Source organism: Lissotriton helveticus, chromosome 12 (genome assembly GCF_964261635.1).
Source record: "Lissotriton helveticus chromosome 12, aLisHel1.1, whole genome shotgun sequence".
NCBI lineage: Eukaryota > Metazoa > Chordata > Amphibia > Caudata > Salamandridae > Lissotriton > Lissotriton helveticus.
Genome location: NC_136073.1, coordinates 655951448 through 655974800, shown reverse-complemented (window position 1 = coordinate 655974800; position 23353 = coordinate 655951448). Strand labels below are relative to the sequence as shown.

The 23353-nt window shown below is 45.6% G+C and overlaps 1 protein-coding gene across 2 annotated transcripts in view; it reads right to left on the bottom strand.

The window, feature by feature from the left end:
- Window positions 1-23353, bottom strand: part of LOC144798246 (butyrophilin subfamily 1 member A1-like) — a 415895-nt gene that overhangs the window by 17181 nt on the left and 375361 nt on the right. For both annotated transcript variants that reach the window (XM_078668995.1, XM_078668994.1), the window contains one exon: window positions 16432-16458. In XM_078668995.1, coding sequence (XP_078525121.1) covers window positions 16432-16458 — 27 coding nt within the window. The remainder of the gene's footprint in view (window positions 1-16431; window positions 16459-23353) is intronic.

The following is a 23353-nucleotide window of genomic DNA, read 5'->3' as shown; positions in this document are numbered from 1 at the left end:
AGGATGGTTTTCAGATAATAGGAACGCGTCTGCTGTGACGGATCTCATCGAGTGTGGGCCTTGATCTACTATAACTCCTTTGAAGAGGGGTGATTCTTTACAGCTGGGGCCATAAACTACATCTGCAGGGCTAGCTGATACCCTAGCACCGGCCTGGACAATCGGACACAGAGGAAAAGGAGTGTCAGAGGGTGCGGTAGTGAATAGGGCGAAAGGGAGGTGTCGGGCGGGCACAGGGTGTGATTCTCAGGGAAGAGCAGCGCAGATGGGGGGAGGTTTATTACCCATGCATAAGACAGAGAGCGGGGGTGACCACTGCCTGGGGGAGATGCTTGCGAGGGTGGGGAGCCATGCTAAGGATCGACAGCGTGCACAGAGTGGGTCTGGTCAAGGCATCTAAAATGACTGCCGTGCACGACAAAAGTGTGGCATTTGAAAAAAGACAAGATGGCGCAGACAATGTTTTTCAACACTTCCTGATTTCCTTCGAATCGAACGTTAACAGACGTTGGGGCATATTACCAAAGTTAAGCGATATTTATCCCTAACGATGCTTAGCAACGATTTTTTTACCGCTAAGCATCGTCAGAAATTATCGCAGATAAACCTTGCTATTATCAAGGTTTATCGCAAATACGATAAAAAACGACCGCAATGCATTAATATCGCTGAAAACTCAGCGATATTCATGCATTACCGAGCTAATGCTCTTAGCCATGTTATCCACCTCCCATTGGATAACATGGCTAAGAACTGCTCAGGGCAGGTGCTAGCTTTTGGAGATATTCGCGCTTATCGCGAATATTTCCAAAAGTTGATAATAGGAGATAGCGATGTTAGCGACTGTTTCCAGTCGCTAACATCTTGGCATGCCCACTTTGCATGTCATTAGTGATAAATATTACTCACATGCAAAGTGGGGCCCAAGATGGTCGCTATCTCCTACTAGCCGTCGCTAACTGGTGTTAGCAACAGCTAGGTAATACAGATATAATTTTATCTCCGCGAAGCGGAGCGCTGTTACAGATATATATCTTGTTTTTGAACGTTAATTTCTCAAAATCCACTGAAGCACATATATTGAGACCTAGCAAAGGCACATCGAGCTACCAGTCCCTACAATTTTGCCAAGTTTCGTGCAAATCCATTCAGCCGTTCGATTATTATTATTTTTTTTTTTTGCCCCGCGGGGCCCTTTTAAAACCTCCACATCAAACCTAAGAGGTCAAGGAGGATCTACTATGCCCCCTTATGGTCATTTGCCCCTTCGCTTTGGCCTCCTCTTGTCTCTCGATCCTACCGAGAGACAAGATGGCGGCCGCTACGGACTGTTTGCAATGTTTACAGACGCTGGAGAACCAATCAGCTTCGCAAACCTCCGTTACGCGAAGCGGAGCGCTGTTACAGATATATATCTTTTTTTGAACGTTAATTTCTCAAAATCCACTGGAGCACATATATTGAGACCTAGCAAAGGCACATCGGGCTACCAGTCCCTAATATTTTACCAAGTTTCGTGCAAATCCATTCAGCCGTTCGATTATTATTATTATTATTTTTTTTTGCCCCGCGGGACCCTTTTAAAACCTCCACATCAAACCTAGGGGGTCAGCGAGGATCTACTATGCCCCCTTATGGTCATTTGCCCCTTCGCTTTGGCCTCCTCTTGTCTCTCGATCCTACCGAGAGACAAGATGGCGGCCGCTACGGACTGTTTGGAATGTTCACAGACGCCGGAGAACCAATCAGCTTCGCTTCACAAAGCTCCGTACCGCGAAAAGTCCGCGAACCGGAGCGCTGCCCGGTCCGCTGTTACAGATATATATCTTTTTTTGAACGTTAATTTCTCAAAATCCACTGGAGCACATATATTGAGACCTAGCAAAGGCACATCGGGCTACCAGTCCCTACAATTTTGCCAAGTTTCGTGCAAATCCATTCAGCCGTTCGGGCTAAAAGTGAGGCCAACCGCCCTATGGAAAACTCAATGTTAAAAACACGTTTTGGGACCCCCCTTTTTTCTCGGCCCCCCCTTGACGAACCCCCCCCCAATTTTCAAGGGCTGCTCAGAAACAAAATGTACCATTTTCCTGAAAATTTCAGCCAATTCCGTCCACAAACGCCAAAGTTATTAGACATAGAATTTTCAAAAATCCCATAGAGAAAAAATCCTAACTATATATACCTACTGGCGACCGCCAGTAGGTTATATATATATATATATATATATATATATATATATATATATATATATATATATATATATATATATATATATATATATACATACATACATACATACATATATATATATATATATATATATATATATATATATATATATATATATATATATATATATATATATATATATATATATATATATATATATATATATATATATATATATATATATATATATATATATATGTACTGAAACAACAAAGGTTGCAGAGACCTTATAGTTAGGCTCACATTTCACTAGCGTACAACCAGTAATGTATAAGTTCTAGTTACCTGAGCTAACTATAATTTATGCCCATGGAATGCATGTCTTCTCACCTCACATATTACCTCACTCATAACATAGTTAGTGACGTCACTGATGACATCATCCACAAAACCACTCACACCGCATAGAACTCCTCATAAACCCACTCCTGCACAACCACTCACATACCCATTCACAGACCCATACAGCATTCACACACCCACTCACTAATCCATAGAGCCACTCACACATCCACTCACCCATACAGCAACTCACACAACCTTTAACTCACCCATACTGCCACTCATGCACCCACTCACTCACACATCTACTCATACAGACATGTTCACACCCACTCATACACCCATAAAGCCACTCAAACACTGAATCAGTCACCCATACAGCTATCCACACACCTACTTACTCCTCCATACAGTCACTCACAGTCACACACTCACCCATACAGTTACTCACACCCACTCACTTAGTCATATGTATAATAACACATGTACTCACTCACCTATACAGTCAGACACAAGCACACACTTACCCATATAGCCAAACTCACATTTACTCACTCACCCATGCAGTCACTTATACACCCCCACTCACTCACCCATACAACACTGATGCACCCACTCACTCACCCATACAGCTTCTCACTTACCCCATGCTATACCTATATTGCTTCTGACATATCGACTCTCTCACCCATATACCACTGGCGCACCCACTCACTCACTAACACAGCCACACACAATTCACTCACACACCAATTCAAACACACACTCACTCATACAACCACTCGCACACCCATAGAGACACTCAGACACCTACTCACATATGGATACACACATTCCTTCACATAATATGTTACAAATAGTATCACTCGTTAGTCAGCGGCAGCTCTTAAGCTAATGCGGAGGAGCATCACCCTACTGCTTTAAAACAGTGCAAAGGAAAAAATAAAATGATAATAATGAAACGTTATTATCATTTTATTTTTTACTTTTAGTATTGCAGTTGCAGCCTGGTTAGGGCGGGGCAGGGCTGGGCACCCTCGACCCCGAGGGAGGAGGAGTGGTAGCTGCTGCACCTTAAGTGTGCATGACATTTTGGCCGGCTGTCTCAGGCCAGCCAAACAGTCATGCACACTTTGCGTGTTCTCTACCAGCTGTATTGTACAGCCTGGTTGGAGAACATGCCCAGGTTCCCAGTCCCACTCTGAGCGTCGAACCACAGTGGTCAGACCAATCACGATGCTGCTATGAGCAGCATCGCGATTGGCTATGGGAGTCTCGAAGCCCGGGTGCTTCTTGTCCCTGGTTCCTGTTTTGGAGGATAGGCAGTGTCTGGTGATGGCAACCAGCAGGTAAGTTTTCTTTTCTTTTTTTCTTTATTTCCTAACCCCCCACCATTCCCTACTAGCCACAAATGTCATTAGTAGTACACAATGTTTACTAATTTAACATTTTCAGTATCTTATTATATATCTTTAATACTCAGAAACGTTTAGAAAACATTTACAATCACTGGATGATGTTATGAGTGATGTCACTGACCATGTCATGAGTGATGCAATATGTGAGGTCATAAGCGGTGCATTGTGAGGGGTAAGTTACAGTTAGCTCAGGAAATTATAACAGGAGAACTATGGAATGCCCTACCCCACCACCTTTGTATGCTGAACTCAGAGCAGGATTTGAGAAAGGCGCTGAAAACCTGTCTCTTCAAGCAAGGGGAATAGCCGTGCCAGCCTTCAATCTTTTCTGGTTCACTTTTTTAGTGCTGGGACACCTCTTCGGAGGTAGCTGTGCGCTTTATAAATGGTCTTGATTGAGTGAGGAATTTCACTGGTTTTTGTACGAGTGAATTGTGAGCCTAACTATAACAACCCTGTAACATTTGTTTTTTTCAGTGAATTTCAAAGTTTTTTCAAATTCTATTTCCCAACCATAACGTCCCTGTAACCTTTTGTTTCCCCATTGAATTTCAAAGGTTTTTGTTATTTTATTTCCTAACTATAACATCTGTGTAACCTTTGACACATGGGAGGATGATTATGTTTTTGCATTCAGAGAAATGGTGGATAAATCCTAATAACTATGAAAAGCATGCACAAAGCAATGAATGCTCTCTTTAGCAGCCTCCAAATCATGTGTATCCCACAAAAAAGCCATGTGCATCAAAAGTTCGCCAAATCAACTCAGCATTAAAAAAAAGGCACAAGGTCATCTCAAAAAATGTTAAAGCTCTGGCTGGTGGCTCCTGCCCACAAATCAAAAAGATTAAAAGCAGGCACAAAGTTATCTACAAAACAATATTTTTACAATAAGGCTTAATTGCGTAAAGGTATCAAGGACCCCCTGAACAAATTGATACTGTAAGTCCTAGGTCAGGGATTAACAGAGCGAAAAGTAACAACCAAGGCACTTGAAGGACAAATTGATAATGTCACAAATGAGGAAGGAATGTAAGTAGGTCTGAATTCAAATTTTATTACTAATCGGATTAAAAAAGAGATCACAAACACTAGTACAGATCATATATATATAAAAAAAGACTTTAAAAAGGGGAGAAATTAAAAATTCAAAAAATTAACAACAAAAGAAACATTCAAAGCATATTTATGAAATCTTAAACAAATTAATTCTTAGACATAAAATGGAAAAATTATAAAACTGTGGCATTAACAAATAAGTTCTCTACGCGCGTTTCGGCGACCAGCGCCTTCTTCTGGAGTTGCCACGTATATCATAAATAAAGCAACAACGTCACAGGAAAAAGTGACCAAAATGCAGACTCGTTTTTCTGTACGACAATGATCTAATAATAGTTCAAAAAGGTTCTGAAGCCGTGGATAAATGCTTCAAATTTGTTGCCAGGGAATTTGTATTACGTAGTATTTTATGTTCTTTGTTGACGGTTCATATAAATTTGAAGGATCTGTCAGAATCCTGATAAAGTATATTAAATTGCAACACTCGCTCTTCAAAACATTTTAGCGGAATCTCAAAAAGTTAAGAGATGGTTCCCAATTCGTAGTTAGCAGAGGAGCCTTCTTGATAAAAAGATCTCCTACTTGACAGTGCAATGCTGCAACGAGTAATTCTGTCTCAACCGACTGAAATGATTGAAGAGCGAGGCGCGGGTTCTCTGGCTTCTGGGATGTGTAGTCTACAATAAGGCTTAAAACTGCCCAAAAATGCAAAAAAATAAAAATAAAATGTTCCTGCCATGAAGCAGAAATTGTAAAACCAGCACAACACTATCAAATAAAATTCCTAAAGGAAGGTTCTGTCCTACAAATCAGGTTTAAACATGAATGACAGTCATCCTCGATCAACCCTGGATGAAATTTTGGTACAGAAAGGTGATGACTCGGTTCACAAGCAGGGGCTCCTGGCCACTATCGAGAGTAGTGAGGTGGGCAAATGGGTGGTGGGTCACGTATGTGTGATGTTTGTCCTGCAGGTGCCATGGTAATGCACACAAAAAATGCAGCGCTTTAATCTAGCGCACGATCTGTGCACAGCCTCCCCTGAGCAGACCTGATATATTATGCTTAATCTTTCTGTAAAACTTTGGGACATATTATCAAGGACGGCGTTAAGAATATCGCCGGTTTAGTGGCAGAAAATTGCTGCTAAAGCGGCGATAATGGGCTTGATAATATGCCTTGGAGAATTCCAATAGAAGCCCATGTTCACACCAGAACATGGACTTCTATTGGAATTCTCAAGTGGTGCATATTATAGTTGAACTCGCGCTTTGACTGAGGTTGAGTACACGGATGGGTGCAGCACTCTTCGCGCTCCGGGTAGCCTGTCCCACTCACCTGAAGATTTCCTTGCTGTGCATCTGGCTGCAGGGGTGCTTCCGTTCAAGGGTTCTGGGTATGCAGCAGCGGCAGCTGGTTCTACGTAGGCGCTGAGGGCACTGCCTGCTGTCAGGTCAAGGACTCAAGGTCAGATGCAACTTCCGGTTCGAACGAATGTGCACCTAACCAATCCTGCAGCTGCTCTCGGCATGAGAGCAGCTGCAGGATTGGATGGAGCGGGCTAACCCAGCGCACCTTCTTAGACTGGGGATCTGCGCTAATCCCCGGCTGTTGTGTACACATTTGCTGGATAGGGGTAGCAGAAGGGCGCATGTCGGGCTGGCTGTTGCTAGAAAGCCGGCCAATTTGGCATGCACACTCAGCACTTTTCATAAAATTTCTGCTGCCAATCAATCAGCAGAAGTCTCCGCCCTCACTCTCACCAGTGGCACTAATTTGAGCTGGTTTCCTGCCGCGCTCACAGGCATGAACAGGCTTACACGATGGGGAATCAGGATTGTGTCTGTAATTCCTTCACAGTTCGGCACAAGCCTCGGCTGCTTCAGGGCACTATGGCGCACGAGACACGATCACTTGGCAGGCAGACAGTGTGTAGGCACAGTAGTGAGGCGCCCTTCTGGGAGGCTGGGCCCGCAATCATGTGCTATTAGGGTGCCCTGCTAGAGTGCAGTGAGCAATTTGAAATCCGATGCATAGACAGGACCAAGCACACAAATACTTATAGCCAGTGTTGAAATGGAAATTCCATACCAGAGTACCTGGGGGCATATTACCAAGCAGGGCGATAGGCAATTATTGCCGTTTTAGCGGCCGTTTTCGTCCGCTAAGCGGTGATAATTCAATTGCTCTATTAGCAAGCTGTCGCTAACAGTAGTTAGCGACAGCTTTAGGCGATAGCGAGAAGTTTGGGTCCCGCGTTGCATATCAGCGATATTTATCGCTAATGACATGCAAAGTGGGCGTACCCAACCTGTTAGCGACTGAAAGCAGTCGCTAACGTCGCTATCGCCTATTAGCAAGGCAGGCGTAGCGATGGAAATATTCCCGCTATCGCCAAAAACTAACGCCTGCTCTGACCAGTTCTTAGCCATGTTATCCAATGGGAGGTGGATAACATGGCTAAGAGCATTTTGTCGCTAATGCGTGAATATCGCTGTATTCTCAGCGATATTCACGCTATCGCCGAAAAATTCATCGCTTTGGAGATAAACGTTGCTAATAGCACGTTATCTCAGCGATAATTTCCGGCGATGCTTAGCGATAAAAAATTTGTTGCTAAGCCTAGTTAGCAATAAATATCGCTAATCGTTGGTAATATGCCCCCTGCTTGTTTCTGAGAAGTGCCGGTACTCTCCAATTAAAAGTATTACGTCTCTCTTGAGAGGTGCAGGTACTCTCCCTCTCAAAATAAAAAAGTGCCGGTATTCAGTACCGAACAGGACCGGCCCATTTAAAGCACTGCTTGTAGAAAAAAACACCTCTTGTGTGATATTCTTTTTAAAGGTGGGTCCAGTTTGGTGGGCGTCAATCCTGCGACCCTGAAGTTAAACTATTATTCCAATCGGCACCTTGACCATTTTAGCCATCTCCCCTGTTTACACTCTTTGAAGACCCCATGCACCGTCTTACTCACTCGTTGTGCCCTCGAGGACAACAGCGAACCCCTGAGTGCATGGGTGGGCGTGCCAGAGGATGACTCTGCAGCTCACACACTACTTTAGGTGCCTCATCTTCTGCCCCAAACCCAACAGCGGGGCATCACGGCACTGAGAGGCCCTACAGCTCAGCATTAGCTGATCCCTGCTAACAACTATATCAGGCACGGCCCGTGACGGGCGTGCCATCGGGCGGTGACGTGGGGCGGGGGCGAGGCAGGGTGGGGGGTTGTAAAATGCGGGAAACAGAGGATATCAGGTAAGTACAGAATTATTATTTTTTTTTCCAGTACTTACCTGATATCATCTGTTTCCCGCATTTTACAACCCCTCACCCTGCCCCTCCCCCGCCCCACGTCACCGCCCGGTAGCACGCCCGTCACGGGCCGTGCCTGAACTATATCGGCACTGCACAGACTGCGGGGCCACTTGATTAATACTTGTTTCTTCAAGAGACTCGGGGCAAAATCATAAAGATGAATGGCCGTGTCACAGGTATCATAAATTGGAGACTGTGAATGCATGAGACTAGATTTTTGCTTTACCCATAAACACTGTTATTCATGCACCGCCTTCCTCTTTAACGTCAGATGTTGACAGAAGAGAGCACAATTTTTACTAAGTTTACTACTTTTTAGTATTCACAAACTGCTCTTTTGTGGTAATTTAAACTTTTGCTGTAACTTACCCTTTGGAAGCAAGGCTAGCACGACACATGGCCAACCACTGGTGCTGCAACACCCTCCCCTATAAAAATGTAAGTCACTACAAAAATGTAATTTTTGAATGCCCAAAAGTAGTAATCTTACTCAAAGGAGCTAGGGTTATATTTATCAAATATTCATGCAACGCAATGCAGCAAGCCACCTTGTTGCGCTATGTGAAAGGAAGAGGGCAGGAATGCACCGTATTTAACATTATACTGCACATGCCTCCTCTCTGTCTGTGCTGGTGCACAAACTGCTGCCTAGCACCAACGCAGGCATCCTTTTGGTGCAAGGGTGCTTGAGTTGTAAGCACGATTGGTTCTGTACAGAAAGGGACACCTTCCTGCACAAAACAATCCTTTGGTGCTTTTCCTGTTTATATGTGTGCTGCAGAATTCATCACAAGTAGAAAGAGGAAAAACACGGCAAAATAAGCATACTTCCCCTCGTTATGCCTCAACTGAGGTAATGCAGCATTGACATATCCCCAGGTCTACCTGGCAACGAATGGTAAATCTGAGATTGCGCCAAAATCCACAGCCGAGTGATATGTGCTGCCTTGTGTTACCCCACATTTACCAAGCCACGCAGGACGACACAAGGTGGTCTTGCGTAGCTTGGCAAATATCATTCTAGGATTTGCATCACCCTGTTAATGTTAATGTTATGGGTGTCTTATATAGCGCTCGGCTACTCCAAGGAGTGTCCCGGCGCTTTCTAACCCACAACAGACTACAGAGGGCAGGCAAAAAAGGAAAAAAAAGAAAAAGCAGGTTACTGTCCATAAAGCCATGTCTTCAGACCCTTTCTGAAGGCCAGCAGGTTCGAAGTACAGCGGAGTGACAGAGGAAGGGTATTCCATAGCTGGGGAGCCAAGCGTTTAAAGGAGCGTCCCCCCATCCTTGCTTTCCTAACAGTAGGGACAATGGCAAGACCAAGAGATTCCGATCTAAGGGATCTAATAGGTTTGTAGAAAGCAAGACGTTTCTGAATATATTCAGCTTCCACAGCATGGAGTGCCTTATGTGCGAGCGTCAGTGCTTTAAAAACAATCCGCTTGCGAATAGTCAACCAGTGTAGGGAGTGTAAGAGATCCAAGGCTCTCGCTCGGCGAGGTAGGCCAAAAATCGCCCGTGCCGCCAAGTTTTGGACCACCTGGAGTCTTTGAAGTAAATAATCAGGGAGACCCAAATATAAAACATTTGAGTAGTCCAACCTAGAACAAATAAGAGCCTGGACAGTAGTCTTCCTATGAGCTAGCGGGAGCAGGGGAAGAAACTTGCGTAACATTTTGAGGAGGCCATAACAGGTGCCAGTCAGTCCCAGGATCTGGGACTTAAGCGATAGGCCATTGTCAATTTTGACCCCCAAGTTCTTAGCAACCAGAGAGGAAGACGCAGGAGGGAACATGTTTACAGGCCACCAATCCTGCCAGCTCGGGTCAGCCTGACACCCGAAGAAAAGCACCTCTCATTTATCTGGGTTGCACTTGAGGCTGTTTCGCTGGAACCATTCGAAAACAGCCCCAAGACACCCACGGATGCTCTCTCCGTCAAACTCAGCCCCCTTACAACAAGTGAAAAGGAGCTGGGTGTCATCGGCATATGACACGATCTGAGCCCCAAGGGACTCCGCCAGTACCGCCAAAGGGGTCATAAAGATATTAAAGAGAGTCGGGCTCAACACCGAACCCTGCGGGACTCCGACCTCCAAAGGCGGTACTTCGGCTGAGTATGGGGGGGCCTAGACCACCTGCCGGCGACCAGCTAAATAATATCGAAACCAGCTCAACACCGTCCCTCTCAGACCGATCTCATGGAGTCTGCTGAGGAGACCCTCATGAGGGACGGTGTCGAAAGCCGCCGACAGGTCTAACATTACCAACATGGCCCTTCCTCCTGCGTCCAGCACTTCCTTGATGGCCTCATTGACCTCCAGAAGTGCCGTCTCGATACTTAGGTTGGATCAAAAGCCCGACTGGGTGGAGTGCAGCAAGCTATGGGTTTCAAGAAAAGTGGAAAGCACAGTATGTACATGCTTTTCTGCTATTTTTGCGAGAGCAGGCAGGAGGGAAATCGGCCTATAATTGGCATGGAGCTCGGGGTCAAGGCCTGACTTTTTAAGGAGTGGAACAACCATCGCCTGTTTCCAAACCGCAGGGACCACACCACTAGTCAGTGACAGATTAAGAATGGGATTAATCAGCGGGTTCAGAGCCTCCGATACCCTAGCCAGAAATTTAGCAGGGAAAGGGTCAGAGGGTGAGCCAGACTTGAGCTTAGCCAGGAAGTCCTGAGAAACAGAGACAGAGCGAGATGGGAACTCAGAGAGAAAGGGTCCAGATCCAGCTGTCGAATTGAGCTGGTCCCTCGGGATGGTGATAACATTAGGGCCAATGGAAGAAAAAGAGTCTTGAATCAGCTTGATCTTAGCGGTGAAAAAGCTAGCCAACGAAATCACCCATGGCTCAGAAAACTCATGATGCGACGCATTAGCCTTAGGAGTTATAAACTCCTTCACAATAGTGAAGATTTCCCTGCAGGAACTTGAAGCAGTCTCAATTCTTGCAGAAAAATAGTTCTTCTTTTCTGCCAAAATGTCCGCATGATAGACCTTAATATTAGCCCTATAAGCAGCCTTGGCCCCAGGATCGTACTGCTGGCGCCAGAGCCTCTCTGCAACCTTGCAGTTGCGCCGGGACAGCGCAAGATCCTCCGTGAACCATGGAGCAGAGGTCCGCCTGGCAGTTGTCCGGGGAGCAATCGGCGGAGCTAATTCGTCTAGTCGCTCCACTAGCCACTTCTGTAGCAAATCAAGATCCCTCTCTAGATCACCTGAAAAAGGACAGGGATGATCCACACAGGCCTGGGCCAGACTTTCAGGGGTCACCCGATGGTATGCCCGGCTAGTCTGCCTAGGATGACTTGATGTTGCGCAGGGGGATTTACTAATACCCAAAATCTGAAAGCTAATCAGAAAATGGTCTGACCAAAGGACAGGGACGGGACTGGCCATAACCAGTGGAATGGTGGAAAACACCTGATCAAGGGTGTGGCCCCTATTATGAGTCGGAACAGATAGGTGGGGATAAGGCCCAGGGGGGCGGTGACATCATTGATTTTAGTCGTGTCATCGTCCATCACTGCATCCATATGTATGTTAAAATCCCCAAGCACAATACAGTGTTCTGTCTTTAGACAGAGCATCGAAGTTAATACCTGCAGCTCCTCATAAAAGGACCCCCGCTGACCAGGTGGTCTGTAGACCAGGAGCCCAGAAAAGGATTGATAGGGAGATAGAGCTATCGAAAAGGCCAGGGATTCACAGCCGGAAATGGGCTCCATAGGGATAACCACACATGTGGCAGATCTCCGGACCACAATCGCCACCCCTCCACCCCTCCCGATTAGTCTATTGTGTCTAAAGATCGCATAATCAGGAGGGATAGCAGTCGCAATATCAGGATTAGAGGACTCTCCTAGCCACGTTTCAGTAAGCATTAGGCAAACAGGTTTTTCGACAGTTAAAAGCTCGAAGATATCAAGAGCATGCCTGCTCAGAGAGCGAGTATTATGTAAGAGGCATCTATAGTTACCATTGGACTTAGGGCTGGAGGCCCCGAGCGCCGGGAAATTGCCTAGTAGCCATCCGCATCCCGGACACCGGCGTTTGCCTCTGCATCGCCCAGGAAAGACCACATGACACGCATCCATACCTTTCCTAAATGAAAAAAGATCTGAAGCCGAATAAAAAAGCCTAGGTCCAGCCCCTCCCGCCACGCCGTCCGTCTCCGAGACGCTGACAAGCGCAGACGGGCTAGACTCTGGCGCGACTCCGGCGTGACAATGGCGCGTTCGCTGTTCGCGTTCGCTGCGCGAAGAGGTAGCCATCTTCCTTTGTAGTCCCTACGATCGCGCAAGGGCGCTGGGACTTGTAGTTTTTGGACCTGGAGAGCGAGCGGGGGCTAATGACGCGTCTCCTGCCACAGAGCCTAATCGTCTGTGAGCACGGAGAGCACGCGCTGGCAGTGCGGTAGAGTTTAAACAGAAACAAGTTTAAAACGCTAAATTACGCCGCAAATTATAAACAATTTAAACAGTGAGGTTTTTGCATCACCCTTGCACGGAGCAAGGGTGATGCACTACCATAATAATTATTCCCCAAAGTTACTACAAGAGTGCAGTGTGTGAACAGCACTGTGTGGTACATTTTGTAGTACTACAACACCTACCACAAAACCGGGCTCTAAGTAGTTCCTTTCGGTGCCAGGGACAACAAGGCCGCTGATGAAATTAGAACTACAATGGACAATGATGGTCAGGCTATTTTGATACTGTTAGATCTATCAGCGGCTTTCGACACGGTCAACCACTCTACTCTGATCGGCCGTGTCGAGGCCATCGGTATCAAACACAAGGCCAAGGACCTCATAGCTTCCTTCCTGGTCGACCGCAAACAGGCAGTGAAGATGGGTCCATTCACCTCACCAACATTCAAACTCCCTTGCGGTGTCCCTCAGGGCTCCTCGCTAAGTCCGACCCTTTTTAACATTTATGTGTCGGACTTGGCGAGGGTAATAAAAGCGCATAACATCAACCTGACTACATACGCCGACGATACCCAGCTGGTATTATCTATTCACAAAAACGGATCGACGATAGCGGCCAACTTTAAGGACGGTATGCGAGCCATTAGCAGTTGGATGGCCTCCAACTGCTTAAAACTGAACTCTGCTAAGACCGAGGTAATGCTGTTCGGCAAGGTCCAGCCTGCCTGGTCCCCACTGTGGTGGCCGGAAGAGATGGGCACTCCACCTGAACCGGTTGGCAAAGTGAGGAACTTGGGAGTTACATTCGATGATAAACTCCTTTTTCATCACCATGTGAATTCTGTTGTTTCATCGTCATTTAACATCCTGCGAAAAATTAAGAAGCTTTTGCCATATCTCCCCACCACAACAGGCAAAACTCTTATTTCAACTTTGGTGTTTTCTCGCACCGATTACTGTAACGCCCTTTTCCTTAACGCGCAGGAAAAAGTCATTTCCAAATTACAAATGATCCAGAACGCTTCTGCTAGAGTTCTACTTGGCATTCCAAAATTTGCCTCTGTTACAAAACATTTGGCCCAACTACACTGGCTCCCGGTCAGAAGCCGTACCAAGTTTAAGTCCTTGTGTATTGTGTACAAGGCAATACACAATATGGGACCCAAATTTCTTAGAAACTCCTTAAAGCCCCTCCCAACTCGTAGAACGCTTCGTTCCAACACGACCCACATGCTTCAAACCCCCAGAACAAGGAAAGTAAACTGGGGAGACAGACGCTTCAGTGTTGCAGCAGCAAGATTATGGAACTCCCTTCCACTCATCATAAAATCTAGCCCCACATTGCTCACTTTCAGAAAGCAACTTAAGACATGGTTGTTTTCTCAATGAGCCCTCAGTCTTTTAGACTCAGAACTTACTTGTCCTTAAGATACTGGTATTAAACATAGCTCTTAGTGCCGAGACACCCACGTGTAATTGTAGCGCTTTAAAAGTCACATAAATAAATAAAAATAAATAAACGATGGCAATTTTTCTTTTTGAGACCCAAAAATATTTTTGCTCTCAGCCAATATTTGTTTTATGTTTGTAGGAGACCAGCAGTTTCTCTAGCAATAAAGGGGCATATTATCAAGGGGGTTTATCTCCGCTTTTTTGGCTTTAAAAGCCAAGAAAGCGGAGATAAAATTATCTCCCTATTACCAAGCTGTCGCTAACACCAGTTAGCAACACCTAATAGGAGATAGCGACCATCTTGGGCCCCGCTTTGCATGTCAGTGATATTTATCACTAATGACATGCAAAGTGGGCGTGCCAAGATGTTAGCGACTGGAAACAGTCGCTAACATCGCTATCTCCTATTACCAACTTTTGGAGATATTCGCGCTAAGCGCGAATATCTCCAAAAGCTAACACCTGCCCTGAGCAGTTCTTAGCCATGTTATCCAATGGGAGGTGGATAACATGGCTAAGAGCATTTGCTCGATAATGCATGAATATCGCTGACTTTTCAGCGATATTCATGCATTGCGGCCGTTTTTTATCGCATTTGCGATAAACCTTGATAATAGCAAGGTTTATCTGCGATAAAAATCGCCGATTTGCGTCGATAATTTTTGTCTCTAAACAAGTTAGAGACAAAAATTATCTCTATTGGTTGGTAACATGCCCCAAAGTTTTACAAAGAGCACGTCAAAATAAAAGAAAAACTGACAAAGTCACATGACTGGAAGCCAACACCAGACCTATTGGCTTTGCCTTGCCGATGCTTGTATGTTAAGCTGGAATCTCACTATTGCTGAATTCTACGTTTAGTATAATTCTGCTCTGGGTAAAGTAAACACTTCATCTGTGTGCAGCAGCAAGTTTTTGTTTCAATTTTTTTTCCTCCATGGTGAAAATATGTTTCTCTATGGAAAAAACCCTCACCCTACACTGCTTGAAGTTTGACACACTTTCTCCCTTTTTCAGCTTGGAAATTAATGTATTCCTTCCCCTGACAGGAGTACTTCTTTGACCATTTCCAGGGTTGAATGGTGTCAGACATTTGTGAAAGGCCACTAACTCACTAGTTTGTGACCATTCACAAATAGTCTAGGCTAACCATGCATTCAAGCTGCCACTTGCCACCTCTTGCATGTGCTAAATATTTTGCAATCATGGGGTAATATTCTACGGTGCGTGGGGGTCCCTGGATTTACCACGGCAAAGGTCACCTTCTTTCAGTCACTTGCAGTTGTGACCCCAGCGAATTGCGCTTGTAAATCTGATTTACGAGAGCTGTATGTTCCAATTTATAATCCAATGCCTTCATTTGCTACTCCCATCTAGTGATGTCTATAGAAAATGCATCTAGACCTATAACCATGACAGTCATTTCTAGCGCTTACTATCTATGCATCTATGCTTTTCAAAGCAGAAAAATGTCCTCTCGGGTCTTGTCAAAACACTGGGGCAAATTACCAAGGACCTTTTCGCCGCTTTAGCGGGACTTTTTCCCGCTAAAGTGGCGAAAATTTCATCGCCCAATTACCAAGCAGTCGCTAACACCAGTTAGCGACAGCTTGTAGGCGATAGCGAGCATTTTGGGGCCCGCTTTGCATGACAGCGATAATTATCGCTAATGACATGCAAAGTGGGCGTATATCTCCAAAAGCTAACGCCTGCTAATACCAGTTCTTAGCCATGTTATCCAATGGGAGGTGGATAACATGGCTAAGAGCTGTTTCACGCTAATGCGTGAATATCGCTGTATTGTCAGCGATATACACGCATTTCGCCTGATTTGTTTCGCTTTTGAGATAAACCTTGCTAATAGCAAGCTATCTCAGCGATAAAAATCGGTGAAGCGCGGCGATAATAATTTTGCCGCTAACCCTACTTAGCGATAAATATCGCTGTTTGTAGGTAATATGCCCCACTGTTTGCAAAAAAGAAGAGCACATATGCTTTTCGAGTTATAGACTGCTCCTAAACCATACGTTGCGCACCTCCGTCATATTTCTTTAAAATTGGAACCAGCTATTTTTGACTGCTAAAACATATGTACACTTCTGTCTCACAGCAATGACGGCTCCTGCATACCCATAAGTGATTTATATATTGCTGCAGGAAATACCACTGAGAAATCCTGCCCGTTTTATAAAATCCCTCGTTCAGAGTTGAACACATTTATAATTATGAAGTATTACCTGCAAAACTGCGGGCCCATCTCCACTCTGGAAATAAATAGAAAATAAAATGCTAAAACTGCATGCAATAAAAATACAAGAATACATTTCACACTCATTCCATTGCATGAGACAGATATATTGTGTGCAGTTCTGTCGAGAGTTGTTACACGTTAATAGACTTTGCAGAACATTTCCACTGTTGTAAGAGGACCTCGAGTAATTCTGCACCGCTCATTGGGGCTCATTTTACGTCACTTTTGCGGCACCGGTGCGTCACTTTTTGTGACGCACCAGTGGCGTAAAAAAATGCGCCATGTTGCGCCATATTTATGAAGTGACGCATCTACCTAGATGCGTCACTTCGTAAACCCCTGCACTACATTATACCTGCGCCAGGTATAATGTATGCAGGGTGGGCGTAACCTCCCAAGAAAGGGTCGTAGGAGTGGCGCAGTGAAATCTATGAGATTTAGCTGCGCCACTTCTAGAATGCCAATGCATCAAAACCTTACGCCTGCCTCATGGCAGGCGTAAGGATGACGCAGGCCCTTTCACATGGGGCTTGCCCCATGTGAAAGGAACATTGCTGGGGGTGCGTCAGGCTTCTGACACAATTCCAGCAATGCGCCACTTTTTGCGCTGGCAGGAACGTCAGTTTTACTGACATATCTGTCCTTCCTTGCGACATGATGCGTCATATTATAAATATGACGCATCATTGGTGTCGCAAGGAGGGCGCACTGAGAAGTGGCGCATCGCTGCTTTCACGCAGCGATGCTCCACTTCTCATAAATGAGGCCCATTGTGTCTCTAGCTCTTCTAATTGTGTACTGATTCTCAAAAGTGTACTGTTGTTTCGCAGTCAGGCCATAATCTCCTGGCGCAGAATGGGATTAACTCTCAAATTCCAAAGGACATAAGGTAATAACACTCAAGAAGGCGGTAGTCCAGCCAAAGCGACATCTTTAGAAGAATAAAAAGTTTGCTAGCATTTGCGCCAATAATTTTCAATTCTATTAAGGACATGGAGGCGAGGATTATGCTTTCTCTTTCTGTACTACAAATTTTTAGCAGCTAATAAAAACGTTCAACATATATATCAAAACTACATTTCCCATGGTGCATATCAACCAATCATAGTCCCGGAGTCCCTACAAATAGGACCTTTCACGTGACCTATCCTCCTTCTTTGTTTTCAAAGGAGCAATGTCCATAATATCGAAAAACTGCCAACTTGAGCAGTTCTGCACGAAACCAATTCAACCTCAACTGAAGGTCACACCTGAACCAGGACACGAAGTGTCAACATAGATGCACAGCTTGATGAGAGTTAACTTCCCTTTCTGTTCTGCACCTGAAATAGAAAACCCAAGTCGTAATAACCGCAGAACGAATACCCATAAATAAGGGCGGGTAGTCAATTAACTGTACTGATGATTACATATTTGGCAGGATAATCCTCGTATCCGTGTCCTTAATGGAATTGAAAATTCTCAGCGCGAAGGCTAGCAATAGCAAATCTTTTATTCTATTACAGGACCGAAGGCTTCAGATTATGGTAGTTTAATGCATCCCAAGAACAACAGATGCAATATCGCCCACAGGTTTGTAATACATTTGTTTAAACGAGAATCAGAGGAACAGTTAGCGGATTTCATTATATCTTGTACACTTGAACCCAACATGATTGACTTTGGTGCCATAGTGCCTCTCACCGAATGAGCAGCAAATACTTTTGTATCAATACCAGCTTCAGCCATAATACATTTCAGCCATCTGGCAATAGTGGCAGATGCAACAGGCTTTTGTAAAGCAGTTAATACTCTTGTATAGCCCTCCGGATGGGTACTCTCTTCATATGCTTTTAAACATTTAACCACACATAGTTTATCTTTAGATGGAAAAGCATTGTAATCAATAGATCGTGAAAACGTTTTAGTCCTAGCAGAAATAGTAAAGGAAACCACTTCAGGGGAGAATGCTCTACCTGCCAAATCCAGAACTCTCATGTCAGAGACGCGTCGGCAAGCAGATAAAGAAGCATGGCTAACTTTGCAGATAATTGTTTCCTAGATAGCTGAAAATTATCTGGCCATTTTCAAGTAAGTTTAAAACCTTAGAAACATCCTATAATATTGAATACTTAGCCTTAGGCTTGTTATCCACTCGGATCCCTTTGAGTAACTTACAGATCAATGGATGCATCCCAACCAGTCTGCCATCCACCTGAGCGTGTCCTGCCGAAATGGAGGACCAACAATTATTTACAAATCAATATGTCAACCCTTCTGAGGCTTTTTATGAAAGAAAATTGATCACTTGAGGTAACTCTGCCTCCACAGGTTTTTCCAAGCACCAACCCAGCCATCCTCACCATGCCAACGAGTAACGCTTTCTGGTGGAAGGAGCCCAGGCCTGATGGATGAAGCCCAAAGCTGTCTGCAAAATTCCTGGAAATGACCATTGTTGCCAGAAAGCCACCAGGCCATCAGGAAAAGCTGCTTTGCTAGAACTAGAGGATGAAACTCTCCCTGAGAGCCCTGGAGCCTCGTCGGAGACCATGAAGGAGAAGGGGACAATCGCACGCCAACTCCAAAAGCATGGGGAACCAGGGTTGAGTTTTCCATATGGGAGTGACCAAGACCATCTCCGCTTTCTGTCGGGATATTTGGTTCGTGTCTCGGGGAATAAGGACAAATGGAGGGAACGCATAGTACAACGTCTTCGACCAATCCTGTGAAAAGGCGTCCGTGGCTTGTGCTAGAGGGTCTGGCCTCCAACTGAAGAAAATCTCCAGTTGTCGATTGAGTCAGGAGGCAAATAAATATATTGTGCATGGACCACAAATTGAGTGAATCATCAGAAATAAGGAATGGTGAAGCTGCCAGTCGCTGTAATCCTTCAGGTGGCGGGAATTCCAATCTGCCACTGTGTTGGATTGACATGGTAAGTATTCCGCTATTACTGAAATCTGGCGGGATAGGCATTGATGCCAGATGTCCTTGGCTATCTCCATCAACATTGGGGATTTTGTGCCCCCCAGCTTGTTGATGTAACATACCCCGATATATTGTCCTTACTAAGAAGGATGCAACATGATACTGACGTGAGGGAAAGGGTCTGAATCGTAAATGACCCCGCCTGGAGCTCTAGGCAGTTGATGTGAAGAGATAAGTCCTGGAGGGACCACCTGCCCCCTGTAGATACCTTGCCGCAATGGGCTCCCCAAACAGAGCAGCTGGCATCGGATTCTATGACTATCTCCAGAAGCGGCCCTGCTGTACTAGGCATCTACATGGGATTGCCACCACTGAAGTTCCTCTCTTGCCTCCTCGTCAGAAGAACTTGATCCGAGTAGGACAAACCCCACTGAAGGGTAAGTATTTTGAAGTGTTTAAGGGCCCCATAATGCAGGGGACCTGGGAAGACGGCTTGGATTGATGAGGCCGGAGACCCACTAGGGAGGCTATCGCTCTCAGAGACATGACCTGTTTTGATAAAGCCACTTTCAGTTCATTCTTCAAGTCACGATTATTGCAACTGTAACTGTGCCATTTGGGAGTTGATTAAAAACCCAAAAATCTCTATGGACTGGGCTGGCAGTAGAACTGATTTGGAGATCCTGATGACAAACCCCAGACTCTGTAATTGAGATATTGTCATCTGTAGGTGAAGAGTCGCCAGGCAGGATGATGTGTCCATAATGAGAATGTCGTCTAGATAAATTATCAGATGAATGCCCTGCTTTCGGAGATGGGACACTACAGGTTTCATCAACTTGGTGAAACACCAAGGTGCCGAAGAGAGCCCGAAAGGCAGGGCCAGATATTGTAGCCATCTGCCCTTACCCCGGAATTATAGGCAACACCGGTGTGGGGGAAAGATAGGCACTGTCAGGTATGCGTCTTTGAGGTCTAAACAGTCCATCCAGTCCTGTTCCTTTAACAGGTCCATCAACAGATGGATGCCCTCCATCTTGAAGTGCCTGTACCTGACAAACTGGTTGAACTCTTTCAAATTGAGGACTAACCTGTTTCCGCCTCCTCTCTTCTGGACCAGAAAGACGTTGCTGCAGAAACCTCTGGGGCTATTGTCGCAAAAGGCCACCACGTTTTTCTGAAGAAGTTCTCCTATTTCTGAATCTATTAAATCACTGTCTTGTTGGGATAAACGGTATGCAGACAGATTATCTAGTTAAATGTTGACTTACACAAATATTGAGTTGGAAATATCGTGATACAGAAATATCGACAGCAAGAACATGGTGGTCAAGAATATCGATTTTAAGGTAAGAAATATGGGTGGATAGTCTCAAGAACGTATGATAATCATCGCAAAATTAGCTTAACGCAACTTTGCATATCACAGTCTATCACAGGAAAATAACACAGTGTTAACGTTGTATTCACAACCCGGTGGCTTCATGTGATAGTCCCTCCATAACGCGTCAAATGACAGCGATAAAATCAATGTAACGATGCAAAAATGCAAAACACGAACGCAAAAAAGTTGCGATGGGCCCCATTGTGATACAAAAAGCAGCGAAAACCAGCCACAGGCCTACAATTCACACACGTCAAGCAGGAAAAGGCACCATAAAAGCAGAGTAAAAAAACGGTGAGATGACTATGTATGAGCACAACCCCACATCCGTGACGTAGAACAAAGGACCATTGTCCCGCATCAAATAGGCATCCCCTCACAGTCACAATGTACATTGACATGCAGTCTGTATCTGAATTGCGCCAATGAGCAAACATACATGGAACACACTATGAAACCACATCACCCTGCACATTGCAGAGGGACAATCAACACCTCCTGCACACAGACGTGTCATGTCCATGATTAATCAATCATGTAAGCATGGACGAATGTAGGGGCAGTGACTCCCACTTACCTACATGTTTCCCATGTTGTGGGACTTGAGTCACAGGGTGCATCCCTGCATCATGGTTGAACACATCTGATCCCAAAAGGAGCACTGTTGTCACTTGTAGGTCAAAAATGCCAGCCAAAATGGAATGATTTGGGGCAAATGTGAAATTCAGAAGAGTGGGATTCCGCACTAACTGTGACTTACAGAACTGGCAGGTTGAATACGGGACACCCTAAACAGCCGCACTGCCCAGAGGTGACACACCCACCATCCATTAACAAAGTCATAAAATTGTCAGCACTACATGTCGCACTCACATGTGTCTGAGTGATGTGCACGTACAGATGAGTGGCATGCACTCAGGGAAAGTGTCTAGGAATGCATTTAATTGCACATGCTGTGCCTGTGGCTATTTTGTACTGACCCATGATTGCTAAGGATTTTCACAATGTGACTTGCTCATGAGAAGAAATTGTTAATGATGTGTTCCTACAGGTTATTCCTGCTGCGGCTGCAGTGGGGTGTGGTCCATCTGCCTCATCTTCATGATCATCGTCCGGTGCATCTGGCACTTGTATCCATGGGGCATTGCTGCGTACACATATGTTGTGCAACACAAAACATGCAGCGATCATCTGGCACACGATGTCTGGTCTAAACAGGTGCCTTCCACCTGTGACTTCAAGGCACCTGAAACGTGACTTCAACACACCAAATGTGTGTTCCACTATGCCACTGGTGCGTTAATGGGCCAAATTGTACTGCCTCTGGGCCTGTGTTTTCAGGGCTCGGAGGGGTGTCATCATCCAAATGCAGAGTGCATATCCTTGATCACCTGTGACAGTGCAGAGAGACATGAGTCAATAGTTTGTTCTGCATGATGTGTAGGCAGGCTCACTGGTACATTGGTATGTGATATGTGTGACTCCGTGATTCTTGTATGACATGTACTGCATGTAGCAAATGTACGGCATCAATGTGTATCACATGGCCTCACTGCTGCTCCTTCCTCCCCCCGAGCCTATTCACTAGTATGCACAGCACGGTTGCATTACTTACACCCCTACGGCACACCATTGTCATGCCTGTCTGCGCATGTCCACAAGTCTGACAACAACACGGTGATGTTGTGCGCTGAAGGTGGGCGGCCACGTGTGTGTGGGCCTATGATAACGACAGGGCAGACACAGATGTAGAGTTCATGCCTGGCTGGACTCGCTATCCGGTCGAGGGTAGACCATTGGCTTATACCCCGGTATTAGTGACACACACAACAGTTGGCATGTATGATCCCTGACCCCAAGCGGGCTTGCGCTCCCTCATTAACCCCTTCAGCCGAGCCCGCACTAAGGGGGCATGCTACTTAGCAACATTATATATTGCGTGACGGGTGGCACAGACACAGAGACACACGCATTACTTACTTCCTTGGCAAGGCCTAAACTGAACCACGCCCAGATCCACGTGTTGAATAACCACACCCCAATGCTGTACTGCCGTATGCCAGTCCACTCCACCTATGCTCACAGTGGGGTACGACACTGCTACATGTCCCAGGTCCACCCCACTGCCTGCGTTTACATCTTTGCATCCGCTGTACACAGCACAATGTAATGTGGTAGTGCCCGGGGCCCTCATGCATACATACTGACCAGACGGACACACTTAGATGGTTTGTTGAACTGGCTATGGGCATGTGCGCCCGGCACCTTTTATTGCCAGGGTCACATGTCCAGTGAAGCCTGTGCTGGCTGGGTGTGGAGTGGGTGTAAGCAACCCCTCAGGGGTCAGTTGGTGCTTGCAACAACTACAACAGTGATCAGACAATCAGAAGTTCAAAGTACAAACAGCAAGTGTCCATGACTTGAGCTGCACAGAGTTAGTGGCCCTGGATGCAATGTGGCCAGCACAGGCACACCGCCATAGGACGGTGACTTGTGATGCACTGAGATAGGGCCACGAGAGCTGTGCGGGTCCTCGTCGATGTCCAAGGTGATTGTCGCGGAGTGTTTCGGGTGACAGTGGAAGGTGTTCTTCCAGTGCATGATGCAGAGGGCAGTA